General features: G+C 43.4%; 1 protein-coding gene across 3 annotated transcripts in view; it reads right to left on the reverse strand.

Moving 5' to 3' along the window:
* SHC4 (SHC adaptor protein 4) overlaps positions 1-11903 on the reverse strand; it is a 60389-nt gene extending 48486 nt beyond the window's left edge. The window contains exons 1-2 of one of the 3 annotated variants that reach the window (XM_053364908.1): positions 10732-11903; positions 9665-10314 (exon numbers count right to left, since the gene is read on the reverse strand). In XM_053364908.1, coding sequence (XP_053220883.1) covers positions 9665-10252 — 588 coding nt within the window. In that variant the 5' untranslated portion in view covers positions 10253-10314; positions 10732-11903. Of the gene's footprint in view, positions 1-9664 lie in introns of all 3 variants that reach the window. The other 2 variants (XM_053364906.1, XM_053364909.1) reach the window with 2 other exon arrangements.
* Positions 11904-12118: the final 215 nt, after the last annotated feature.

Below are 12118 nucleotides of genomic sequence, written 5' to 3' on the forward strand. Positions count from 1 at the left end.
AGTGATGGTATGTGACAAAGCAAGGATGGGGAGATGGTGGCCCTCCAGATGTTACTGCACAGCAGCTCCCATCATCCCTGGCTGTTGGCTATTTTGGCTGGGACTGAAGAGCACATCTGGAGGGTTGCATCTTCCCCATCCCTGCAATAGGGCATTTGTCTCCAAGAAGAGCATACCCTCCAACATTTTGCAGTCTAGACGCAATTGTTAACCCTGTTCCTTTCATTCTCAGTCCCATGTTCAACCCTTGGAACCATCTGCTCAAAGGCTCAGAGAACAGGTGATGGGAGATACCTTTGCCTTTGTTTCTGGAGAGCTGCTGTCCGTCAGAGTAGACATAACACAAACTGACCTTGAATAAGACAACTTCTTATGTACCACCCAACTCTGCACTGCCCCATACGATACATTGCGGAAGGTTCTTCTTCTGCTGAACACCACATAAGACTTACTCTGCCCTCCCCAGTTTAAAAAGCCAGGAGAGCCTTTGTTTCTTAGGTTAAACATATTGTTTGGGGGTGGGGAACATGATTTTGTCCTGCAATCTGTTGCCAACAGTTCAAAATGAGCCACTCCAGTGAAATGTGACATGCTAGGGTACGCTAAACACACATTTAAAGCACATAATGTGTGCTCCACCTCCAAGAATCCTGGAAACTGTAAAAGTGCTGGGAATCATAACTCTGTGTGGGGTAAACAGCAGTTCCTAGGATTCTTTGGGGGGGAAGTAAGTTCTTTAAACATGCGCAGGCTTACACATGCATTCATGTATGCATGTTAAGAGACACAAGCCCAGAAGCCACCCCGCAATGAGATTTAATTTCTAGAGCTCCAGGGGAGATCACCAGACCCTTAGGAATGAAAACTGCATGGTTCACACAAGACATGATGATAGAAGCGGACTCACAGGCTCCCAGATGAGCACATCAGTAGCCTTCTGGCTGCCCTGGCAAATGTTCCAAGACACTGGCAAATCACACCAGTGGAAATTTAAGAAGATATTCAAAAAGGCCAAAGCAAGGCACTATCAGGACAGCAATTTACCAGGGATAGAAACCAGGGGCATGTGATTTTTAATTTGCATTTTTCAAGAAAACTGGAATTTATACCAGTCTTCTACTAATTATGCCATCAGGCCTTTCTTCCAAATCCTAGGAATTATTATGTGTTACATCATTTCATAGCAGCTTAGGGTTCAAGCAGTGGTGGGTGAAACCTGCCTTTGAAAGCTGAACCATGAGAAATCCCAGGAACTGCACTACTGAGTATGGGTAGGCAAACTAACGCCCCGGATCCGGATCCGGCCCAATCGCCTTCTCAATCCAGCCTGTGGACAGTCCGGGAATCAGCGTGTTATTACATGAGTAGAATGTGTCCTTTTATTTTAAATGCATCTCTGGGTTATTTGTGGGGCATAGGAATTCATTCTTTTTTCTTTCTTTTTTCCAAAATATAGTCCGCCCACCCCCCAAGGTCTGAGGGACAGTGGACAGGCCCCCTGCTGAAAATGTTTGCTGACCCCTGACTGATTGAGACTCCTCACCTCTGTTCCTGTGGAACTGACTGAGCTTAATGAAAATACACAATTGGACGAGTATCACCAGGACTGTCAGTGTCAGATTGGAGGGGAAGAGCTGTAAGTGCTTCTGGACTGTCGTTATTTTGAATCACATTCCAGCAAATTCAGGTTGTGGAATTATAGTTGACTGGCAAACCTTGGCCATCATTCTCCCCACCCCCATATCAGACTTTTTGTGATAAGGAAAGTGACATGAAAATGCATTGGACAGTGTGTTATAACACTTGCTTTGACCCAATGACATCTAATGTCCCCACAAACCATCAGAATGGATGCTTATTAAATAGCCAACATCAGCTAATCTCCCTTGCAAACAAAACAGGATGCTCAGGAGATAGGTCACCCGAAAAGCACCCCAAGTCTCCCTGGCATTTTGGGTGCGATTCCCCTCCCCATATTGAATCTAATGGCAGAGCAGAGACAAAAATATATTTGGCATAAGCCTACATACTCTAATTTTGGAAAGTGCCTTGTTTTGCACATACACTCATCCATCTGCAAAACAATATTAAAAAGTCTTTAGAGACTCTTCTCACCTCTACAGGGATGCAGGTGCCAAAATTCCTTCTTCTGCTCAATTGTTAAGATTACAAGAGCCCTGACCTCCAGCCTGTGTATGTAGCCTTCCCAACTGAGCAGTTCTGATCTTAGGCAGAACCTAAACCCAGAGAAATTGACACCTCCCTCTTCAATGCTGCTTTGAACCCCTTTTAGGTGTTTATGCCTAGCTAGAAAGTGATGATCATGCTTCTTGTTGGCCTGGATGGAGGACGGAGAGGATACACAAATGTGTGTAGAAACAAACCTACTCTACCCAAAGATGAAATTCAAACTCATTGTTCCCTTCACTTTGCCTCTGGCCCTGCCCATCACGAGCATATGGACCCCAGAAGGTTGTCCATATGGGGATGTGGCCCTCGGGCTGATAGCTCAGTTGGTTAAAGCATGGAGTTGATAACACCAAGGTCGCAGGTTCGATCCCCATATGGGACAGCGGCATATTCCTGCATTGCAGGAAGCTGGACTAGATGATCCTCAGGGTCCCTTCTGTCTTCATGATTCTATGCATTTACCCAGGCTAAGTTGTTTAGGGAAGTTTTTAATGTTGGATGTTTTATCATGTTTTTAATATTCTGTTGTGAGTCGCCCAAAGCGGCTGGGGAAACCCAGCCAGATGGGCAGGTTATAAATAATAAAATTATTATTATTATTCCTTCCAGTAGCACCTTAGAGACCAACTAAGTTTGTTATTGGTATGAGCTTTCGTGTGCATGCACACTTCTTCAGATACACACTTCAGATGCACATGAAAGCTCATACCAGTAACAAACTTAGTTGGTCTCTAAGGTGCTACTGGAAGGAATTTTTTTATTTTGTTTCGACTACAGCAGACCAACCCAGCTACCTATCTGTAACTATTATTATTATTGTGGAGGATAAGATGGGTGACAGCTCTTTCCCACCCCTCATACCATCTGAGGCTGACACCTCACTCTGCCTAAATGCAGGGCTGCCGCTGTTGCCTGCGGAACTTTTAAATTCAAATGCCCATAATTTGATATGGGGAAGGGCCATAGTTCCGCAGTAGAGTTCCTTCTTTGTGCACAGGAGATCCCAGGTTCAATCCTAGACCTGGGAGAGATCCCCTGACTAAAACACTGGAGAACTGCTGCCAGTCAGTGTAGGCTGTACTGAGCTAGATGGACCAACAGCCTGACTTGAGTAGAAGGCAGCTTCTTATTGTTCATCAGCTGCAATTTGATGCATTTTTTTTTTAAAAACCTAGCTTGAATATTCTGCCAGAATCCATATTGGGAAAGAAACTTAGAAACTTGTCTGTGGAAGCAAGTCTTCAATTACTGGTTATCATTGTGGCATAGATTACCAAACCATTACCTTGTCCAATGCTTATGGCGAGATGAATTCTCTAGCCTTTGGACTAGTAGAATTCATGCCAAACTCCTGAGTTATGGAATCTCTCCCTCAGATTCCCTAAAACTAGACCAAATCACTGCTCAAAGATTGATCCGCCAAAGACTGGATGACATCGACTTACAGCGAAATTATACGCTGGGGGGAGGTGTTTGCTCGCCCCAGAACATTGGTATCACTTTAACTTACTGCGTTCCATCATACCTCTCCTCCCTTTCGACTGTTGCCCATAGACTGGCCTTCACCAAAGCGAGGTTCAACGTTTTTCCCTCCAATGTCCTGAGACATAGATTCTCAAAGGGCCAAGCCCCCGCCGTGTGCGAATGTGATAAGGTGACGCCGGAGTCGCTCCAGCACATTATGTTCATTTGCCCCTTGTTCAATGTGCCACGGGCAAATTTGTTGGGATCAATCATTCAGAAACTAGAGGGTACCCCACCAAAATTCCACCTTGCCCAAATCTTGCAGGACAAGGACACCCACACAACCCTGAAGGTGGCTAGGTTCCTGGTCGCTGTCCTTTCCCAAAAGCGACGAGAAGGAGCACTACAAGCTAATTAAGGCGTAGTATGCCTTTCCATCTTATAGTATTTTATTGTTATAGTGGTGTTTTAGCGACTGCTTTTTTTTTTTTTTCCCCTACGGCACAAGCTGTCACTTATGTGTTGTTTTTACCTGTATGGGCCTATGGCCGTATTAAATGTTTCTCTCATATTGGGAAAGAGTTGAAAGCGAGTGTAGGCAGGAGGTGGGCAAGCAAGGCAGAGGTGGGGAGTGGAAAATGTGGTTCTCAAGAAACCACTGGTGCAGCAAAGGCTTTGCTCTGCCAGGAACTGAGAGAGAAGAAAACAGGGTATGCAAATAAGACCAGCTGGCCTACCAGGTGCAATTATTTGATGGGGAATTCCACCACCAAATGGTCCTATTTAGTATAAGGCAACTTTCTGTGTTCCTATCCATGATAATTCCTTCTCAGTCTCCATTGCATCCTCTGCATATTATCCAGCGGGCGCTTTTTGAGTTGGCCTGGTGTCTTGTTATGTGCTCTCTGAAGCCCACGGTGATGTGTTTGTGAGGCATTGTGAGAGACTCGGGCTCCGCTATTGCTGCAGCTGAATCTGGCAAGGTTTTTTGGGAGACTGGCTTGCCCACTTTTGTTGCATGAGTTTTGGCTGAGGAAGTGGACAAGGTGGTGCGTGGTCAGGTCCAAGCAGACATTTGTCTATGCAAAGCATGTGCTCCATCCCTCCCAGTTCCTCAGCACTATGCAGAGTTGTTTTAAAGATTACTGCAATAATATATGGGAAGAATGTGTTTGAAGTTCTTTTATGTATAGTTTTATTACCACAAAATACAAAAGAACATTGGGGAGGGGGGAGAAATACCAAAAAAGAAGGAAAATACTAGAATGACATCTAATAATTATGAAAGTAACAATAAATATATTACTTTTTTCTCACATAATTCATGCCTCTCCCAGGGAAACATTGATTTCTATCTGTGAAATCCCTAACTATTCCTTGACGCATTTGATCACCAAGCACCTGCCACTTTGCGTTTCCTGATACTCCTGCTTTTTTCACCTTCATTAGTTTAATTATCCCCAGATGCTACCACAACTTTCTAATCAGTTCTATTTAAGTTGGTTTTCTGCAGCATTAAATTCTAAGCATTATTATGCTCCCAGAGCAGAGAGCTGCCTCAAAATTAACCTCTGATATGAGAGACTGAGAATGAACATATTAAGGCATCACTTTCTATCCCATCAACAGACTCTCGATCATCTTCTTGGTGTGCACTCACTTCAAAGGAAAAATAGATTTAGTCTCTTCCTCCATAACACACACACAAACACATAAATGCAGAAAATCTGCCTCAAAAGCAGAATAGGCTAACAGAATTCACTATTATGCTATTGCCTTAAGTTATAGCCAAACTATAAACCAGGAAATATTCTCTCCAAACCTCTTGGTATCACCTTTCCCATTTACTTCTGCAACCACAATGGAAGTTGGGCACCTTGATCAAGCTAGGAGGTCAATCCAGGAGAGGAAATATTCATTCAGAAATGGAGCTTCAGCAGGTTGCCCACCTGAACGGGTGCTCACATGCACACAATGTTGATGCACCCAATATGCTTTTGTGTACCCTATCCACACTTGTCAAACAGACAGATAACACTGTCAGCTCTGATCAGCAGCGAACACCTGTTTAGGGGCCAGGAATTCATGCCTAGCATCCCCTTCCTGCTGTAACAGGTGCTCAGTGCTATCAAAGCTGACAGTTTGGGCCAGCTGTTCTGCAAGGGAGCTCTTCCCCCATCATGGAAGGCATGCAGCGGATGGCAATCCATGAAGATCTCTGGATTGGGGCCAGCATGTTGCGTGGAATCCATTTTCCAGTCTGGTTTTTTGCTTTAAGTCAGATGGGCAGGCTTTGCTCAGGATCTTAACTATCCCCCATCAAGGGAAGAACCTATTGCTAGGTCAGGATTAGCTAATCTGGGCACTTCAAAGAAAAATCCCAGTGATGTGCATTTTGACTCGCTAGGAGGACCGCTTGGCTCTGCAAACACCTTTCTGAAATATGTGCAGTTTCCTTCTGTCTGATATGTACTTTACAATGGCAGGCAGTTCTGGAAGGTGCCATCTCTAGGTTTTGAAGGGTGTTTACTCATAGTGAACCCCTTACTGCAGATGTGGCAAGCATACTTCGGCCTGAGGGCCACATTCCTTACTGGGCAAACTTTCAGGGGCCACATTTCAGTGGTGAATGGGGCCATTGCTAAAATAGGCACAGCAGAAAATGCAAACCTCTGTAGGCTAGTCAGCAGAATTCGGCCCAGTGGCATATCTTGTTGTCTTAACCTGATTTGTATTCTGAAGCCAAAACAGCACCAGCTGCCTTTATTGCACTACAATCTTTTCCCCTAAAAGCTGTTTTCGAGTCTATTCCTGCTTCACAAAATAACAAAGAAATTGAATCTTCAAAGCTGCAGTCCTGTACCCATTTACCTGCAAGTAAGCCTCACTGAATTCAGAGACACTCACTTCTGAGTAGACGTGTACAGGACTGCACTGTGAAATATTGACAGGGCCAAAAAGGTCTGAGCTCAGCAGAGAGATCTAAAGCGAGACCTCAAAAATCCAAATCCAGACCTACTAAAAACTGAATCTTGCTCTGCTACAAATAAAATAAAGCAGAATGAAAGGAGGGCTAAGAACTAAAGTGAAAACATGTTCAAATGTGTGATAGTCCCAATAGCATTCAGTGGTTTTTGTGGCAATCACAGGGGGTGAAGAAGAGACAAAACAGCATCTTCTTGACAACAAAAAGGCTTGCAATGAGGTTGATGCTGCTTGGGAACACCGTGCCGGCATCCTTCCTCGTCAGCCCAAACTTCCTGCTAAACTGATGGCAACACAGAATCATAGAGTTTTAAGGGACCCTGAGGATCATCTACGAACCCCCTGCAATGCAGGAATATGATATGTAGGTGTTCATTACTGACCTGCAGGGAGTGAACCACCTGACCCTTGGAATTCCTTCCAACTCTACAATTCTATGATTCTAAGGGGGGCCACTAGGAACAGAAAGGGAAAGGCTGTACCTTGGGTGGAAACTTCTGTATTGGATGCAGAAGGTCGCCAGTTCAATCCCTGACACCCCCAGGTTGGGCTGGGAAAAGACTCCCATCTGGAATTCTAAACAGCCACTGGCATTACGTGCAAACAATACTACTCAGCTCAATGAACCAGTGGTCCAACGCAGTAAGGCAGCTCCCTATGCTCGTGAATATGCCTGCTTTTTGTCGCTAGCTGGGGTCTGCAAGAACATAAGGGTTTGCAGAGCACATGGAAGGGCATCACACATCAACATTTTGCTCAGCACGTCCCAAGCTGTGCAGCCACCAACTGCATAACATGCCCAAGCTGTCCCGAGTGCATTTTATGCAGAAAGATGGAATGTAACCCAACTGCATGGTAAACACAGGGGTGACAATCCAGATCATTTGATCTTTAGGTATTTGCCCTGAACTGACTTGAAAAAAATAAAAATGGAAGCTTGTACATCTTTGACCATACAAGCATGCACAAGTGGGACAGTTGTTTTGGGGCATATGTTATGTTTTGTTTTGTAATTTTCATTTATTCTAGGCAGGATACTGGGAGATCTGAGCTGAGGGCTTCATCTTCTGGGTTAATGATAAAATGTTGGACATGCCAGTTCTCTGGCAGTCTGAGAAACACAGTGATTCTTAAGCTGTGGGTCCCGATCTGCTCCTAAGCAGGCTGCACAATCAGGATATTTCCCTTATTTCAATTCCTTTTTTTTTTTCAGAAGGAAGCAACCCTCTTACTCCCTCCTTCGTTTCATGTATAATACCATCCTTAAATTTTATTTAAATAGATAGGGTTCTAATCAGTCTTACTTATACTCAAAGTCTTACTCCAATTTTTTTTCAGAAGGAAGCAACCCTCTTACTCCCTCCTTCGTTTCATGTATAATACCATCCTTAAATTTTATTTAAATAGATAGGGTTCTAATCAGCCTTACTCATACTCAAAGTAGGCATGTCTACTTTCAATGGGCCTACTCAGAGTAAAACCTAGTTGCCTAATACCCATATTATTTGCCCCCTGCCCCCCGCAAAAACGATAAAGAAAAATGTCGATTAGAAACATCCAAAGAGGGGAACATGCTGCATTCTCTATTAAAATTGAAAATTAAATATAAACTTTCTCAATACCAAGTATTTTATGCGATATTCCTGTTTAGTGTTATAAAGGGGGAAGGTAGGGCTCGCAAGGGATACAAGTGGGTCCAATAAAGTCAATTTACAGCTTAGTTCCACTTCAAAATGTTTGAAAAGTCCTGGACTCATGAGTCATTTTTGAACAACATACAACCCCCTCTGCAATCTTCTTCCTTCCTCCCTTATGCTGGGTATAAGGAAACTGTGGCCCTACAGATGTTGTTGAACTCCATCTCCCATTATCCTTAGGCAGCATGGCCAATGGTCAGGGATGATGGGAATTGTAGTCCAAAACATCTAGGGGGCGCAGAAGCTCCCCGTCCCTGCTTATGCCCCTCTTCCCAGGAAACCCTTTTAGCTATGGCTGAGTGACCAGTGGTTGTAGTGTTGTAGATTTTGGGATTTCCTTGGGTAACATGCCCTCTGCACTGGCACTCCTCCAAGAGGTTCCACATCCCTATCCACAAATTTATTCTCTTCTTCTGGGCCGAGCCCATACCACTATGCAGAAAAGAGGTCAAGTCAGATGACAGGCTGCTCTAGTCTGCACCAGGAACACCTTGTACTATGTCTTTAAAACAGCTACCTCAGCGCACTAGCTCATGGCTTAGGTCGTCATGCATCTTGAGACTGTTTTCTCACATGACACGCCGTTTGTCACATTTCCACGCACATCTCAAATATAAAACATACGTAAAATGTTCACACTATACCTTTAAAGCACATTCTTTCCTCCCCTCAAAGAAATTTGGGCACTGTTGTTGTTTTTTTACCATGCACAGAGTTGTAATTCCCAACAACCCTTAAGAAGCTACCGTCCCCCAGTCTTTTCTGAAAGACAATGTGCTTTGCACATGCTGTGTAGTGTGTACGCAGCTGAGACATATGCATACCTGGTTTAAAAATAACTCCAGTCTGCTTCCCTACATGTGAATACACACAGCCCAAAAGGGAGATCTGAATTTCTTTTACCACCATATGAGAGAGGAAATGTCTTCAGCATTGCATGGTTCTCTGCCTAGCTTTTCTGTTGCAATCCAACCCAGACCTTTAAGACGAGGTGGGTTATGTACTGGCAGAGGATAAAAGCTAGCAAGTGAGCCATAAACCAGGAAATCCTGAAATCAAATATCACCAACTCGCATCACAAAATGGTCTTAAAGAAGCTACACCGTGAGCCTCCGTCTTCACATCTGCATGAGGATAATAATACTGGCATTTTGTTTTGTTTTGCACAACAGCTGCAAGGAATGGGATCCTTTTAACTAAAGTGCTTTCAACGCTTTTTAGCACCCCACATAATTCCCAAGCAGGTCTTGCTTTTAAATTCTTAATAGCAGGTAATCTACCATGTCAAAAACTAAGGGAAAAAAGAGGCATTTTGAGAAGCAACTTACTTGGACGGCGTATGAGATCCCAGTCTCCAAACTGGATTCACCCCTCTGCCTAAAGTCTTTTCCCTGTTTGGATATGAAAGCCGATTCCTCAGAGCCAGACAAGAAACTGTCCTCTTGGATATTTATTTTGGCCTTTGTTGGCCTGTCTGGGTTTCCCCGGGAATAAGAAGCAGTCAGGCAGCTGGTTAAATTGATTTCTGGCAAGGTTGGGCTGCTCGGGACAGTTTGGCATTCGGTGAGCTTAATTCTTGGTACCTCCTTAGTCCGTAGGCAGAAGTTCTTGAAGCTTGGTAAGGTGGAAGGGTTGGCCAGCTTGATATTAGCCATCCGAGGGATCAAGGTGCACAGAGCAAGAGAGCTGTCCGGTGTCCCTATGGTGACATCTTCAATTGGGATGTTAGGCGTTGAGGAATGAGAAGACGAAGAGCCTTTAAGGTGCAAAGGACGGCTCTGCACATCTTCCTCCAGTGATGTGAGGGATTCATTTTTAAAACGACTGTACTTAGCCCTGTGAAGCATTCCTAGGTCTCTCAACAGTCCTACATATAGTATGTGTCCGCCGAGGCTGTGTGGAATGCGTTCTCTCATAGCCTTCAAAGTTCTGCAACTGGGTTCTCTTTCCCTACCCCACCCTTCTCTAAATCGGCTGCCTTTTTATAAATAAGAGAAAGAAATATGGAATTAGGCAAACCAGAACTATTTTGAAAAGAAAGAAGAAAAGAGCAGATTTGGTTGTCACTGGTGTCCTCGTCAGGTTCCCAGGTGACTTCTCCCTTTTAATAAATTGAGCCTCGCTCTGTCTGGACATCTGGCTATTTGGAATTAAATCTGAATTAAATTTACACAAACACATGCATGCAGGTAAACCAGAGAAAACTACAGCTGTTTATTCTGAAGAGCTCTGCAAGCATGCATGCAAGCTCTGCTTTGACCTCTCACTACCATAGCCCCATTTTAGCAATAGTCAAAGCCTGGCTGCAATTAATCTAAATATCTAAATATATTCAAAATGAGAAAGGAAAACACTATTTCATACCAAAACAGCACAAGAGAGTTTAAATTTCTACCTTTCCTAGAACAGCAGCATTGAAAGGAGATTTTTCATTAGCATATTAATGCTGAATTTCTCTGTCGGGGGAAAAATGCGATTTAAAAAATTCTCAATTCACAGAAATGTAGGTGATAAAATCCCATGTTAAAATAATTCTGCAGATGAAACTCAGTTTCTCTCAGTAAAACCCTGGTAATTCTTGAAAGATCCTTTAGCACCACAATAAGCAAAATACTCCTCGTAGATTTATGATCCGGCACAATTGGACTTCAGATTCATCATCAGTCAGTGGAAATATTACAGCGAAGCATCTCCAGCAGCCTTTCGAGTCATCCGTAGGTTTTCCTCAGTAGCCAGGTCATGGTAGCTTATTTGTATGGAAGATTAAAAGAAAGAGAATGTTGCAATTTTTATGAATGAAGTTTTCTGAATGAATTTCCCTGTGTGCAAGCGAAATAAATCTGTGAATGAAGCTGAGAATGGCTGTAACTGACTGACAGTCCCAGGGGTGTTTAATTTCCAGCCAATCAGGAGAAAGCTCAGTGACTCATGCACCATAAATACACTAAACTAGTAGCCATGCAAAATGTGACTTTTAGAGATGGGGGCAATTCTTAACGTTCTGGTAGGCAGTGAATGGATGAAGACATCAATAATTACGCTGCCAATGTGTGCAATTCATTTTTTTTCCTGTTGAGAAAAAACGTGTGTGTGTATGTGCTGTTATTTCTGCAATGCAGCGTGAGAAGGCTAGTAGAGAAGGAAACAAGCAAACATCTTTTCCACCAGCGTTAGTTCATATGGTATAAAATCGGGAGGGGGGGTAGTGATGTACCATTCTTAGAAGAAGAGTTCCTTTTTGTTGACTCTCGGTTCAATGTCTAATGACACTTCCTGTGCCTATCAAATTTACTCTGAAGACATGATAAAAACTGCAAAGGACTGAGCACAGACCGGAAGTGAGGCTGAGTCGACAGTGCAATGAAGCACATTGCGTCCACCGAAATTGCTAGCAGTCTTAGCCATTAGTGAGGAACACAAAACTGCATTAAGCAGTGGGGCTGACCCAATGATTTAATGCTTATTACAAAGGATGTATGTATTACACTTAAAAACAAGAATCTGAATTCTGTACTAGAAAGAAAAAGCTGAAATTAGCGGCCAAAATGCACACAAAAATTGTCAGAAACATATATTTACTTACTTCGCACACTTTTATTCTATATCTGATAGAAATCTGATTTGGTGCAAGGCAGTCATTTGTCCATGTAGCTTTGTGTTGTCCGCTCTGACTGGCAACAGATCTCCAAGTCTTTACCGGAACGAATACAGAACCAGCATGGGGTATGCAATGGGCATGTGTTGTTGTTGTTATTATTAATTAAATTTCTTTACCGCCCTTC

The sequence above is a fragment of the Podarcis raffonei genome, chromosome 14 (genome assembly GCF_027172205.1).
Source record: "Podarcis raffonei isolate rPodRaf1 chromosome 14, rPodRaf1.pri, whole genome shotgun sequence".
Taxonomy (NCBI): Eukaryota; Metazoa; Chordata; class Lepidosauria; order Squamata; family Lacertidae; genus Podarcis; species Podarcis raffonei.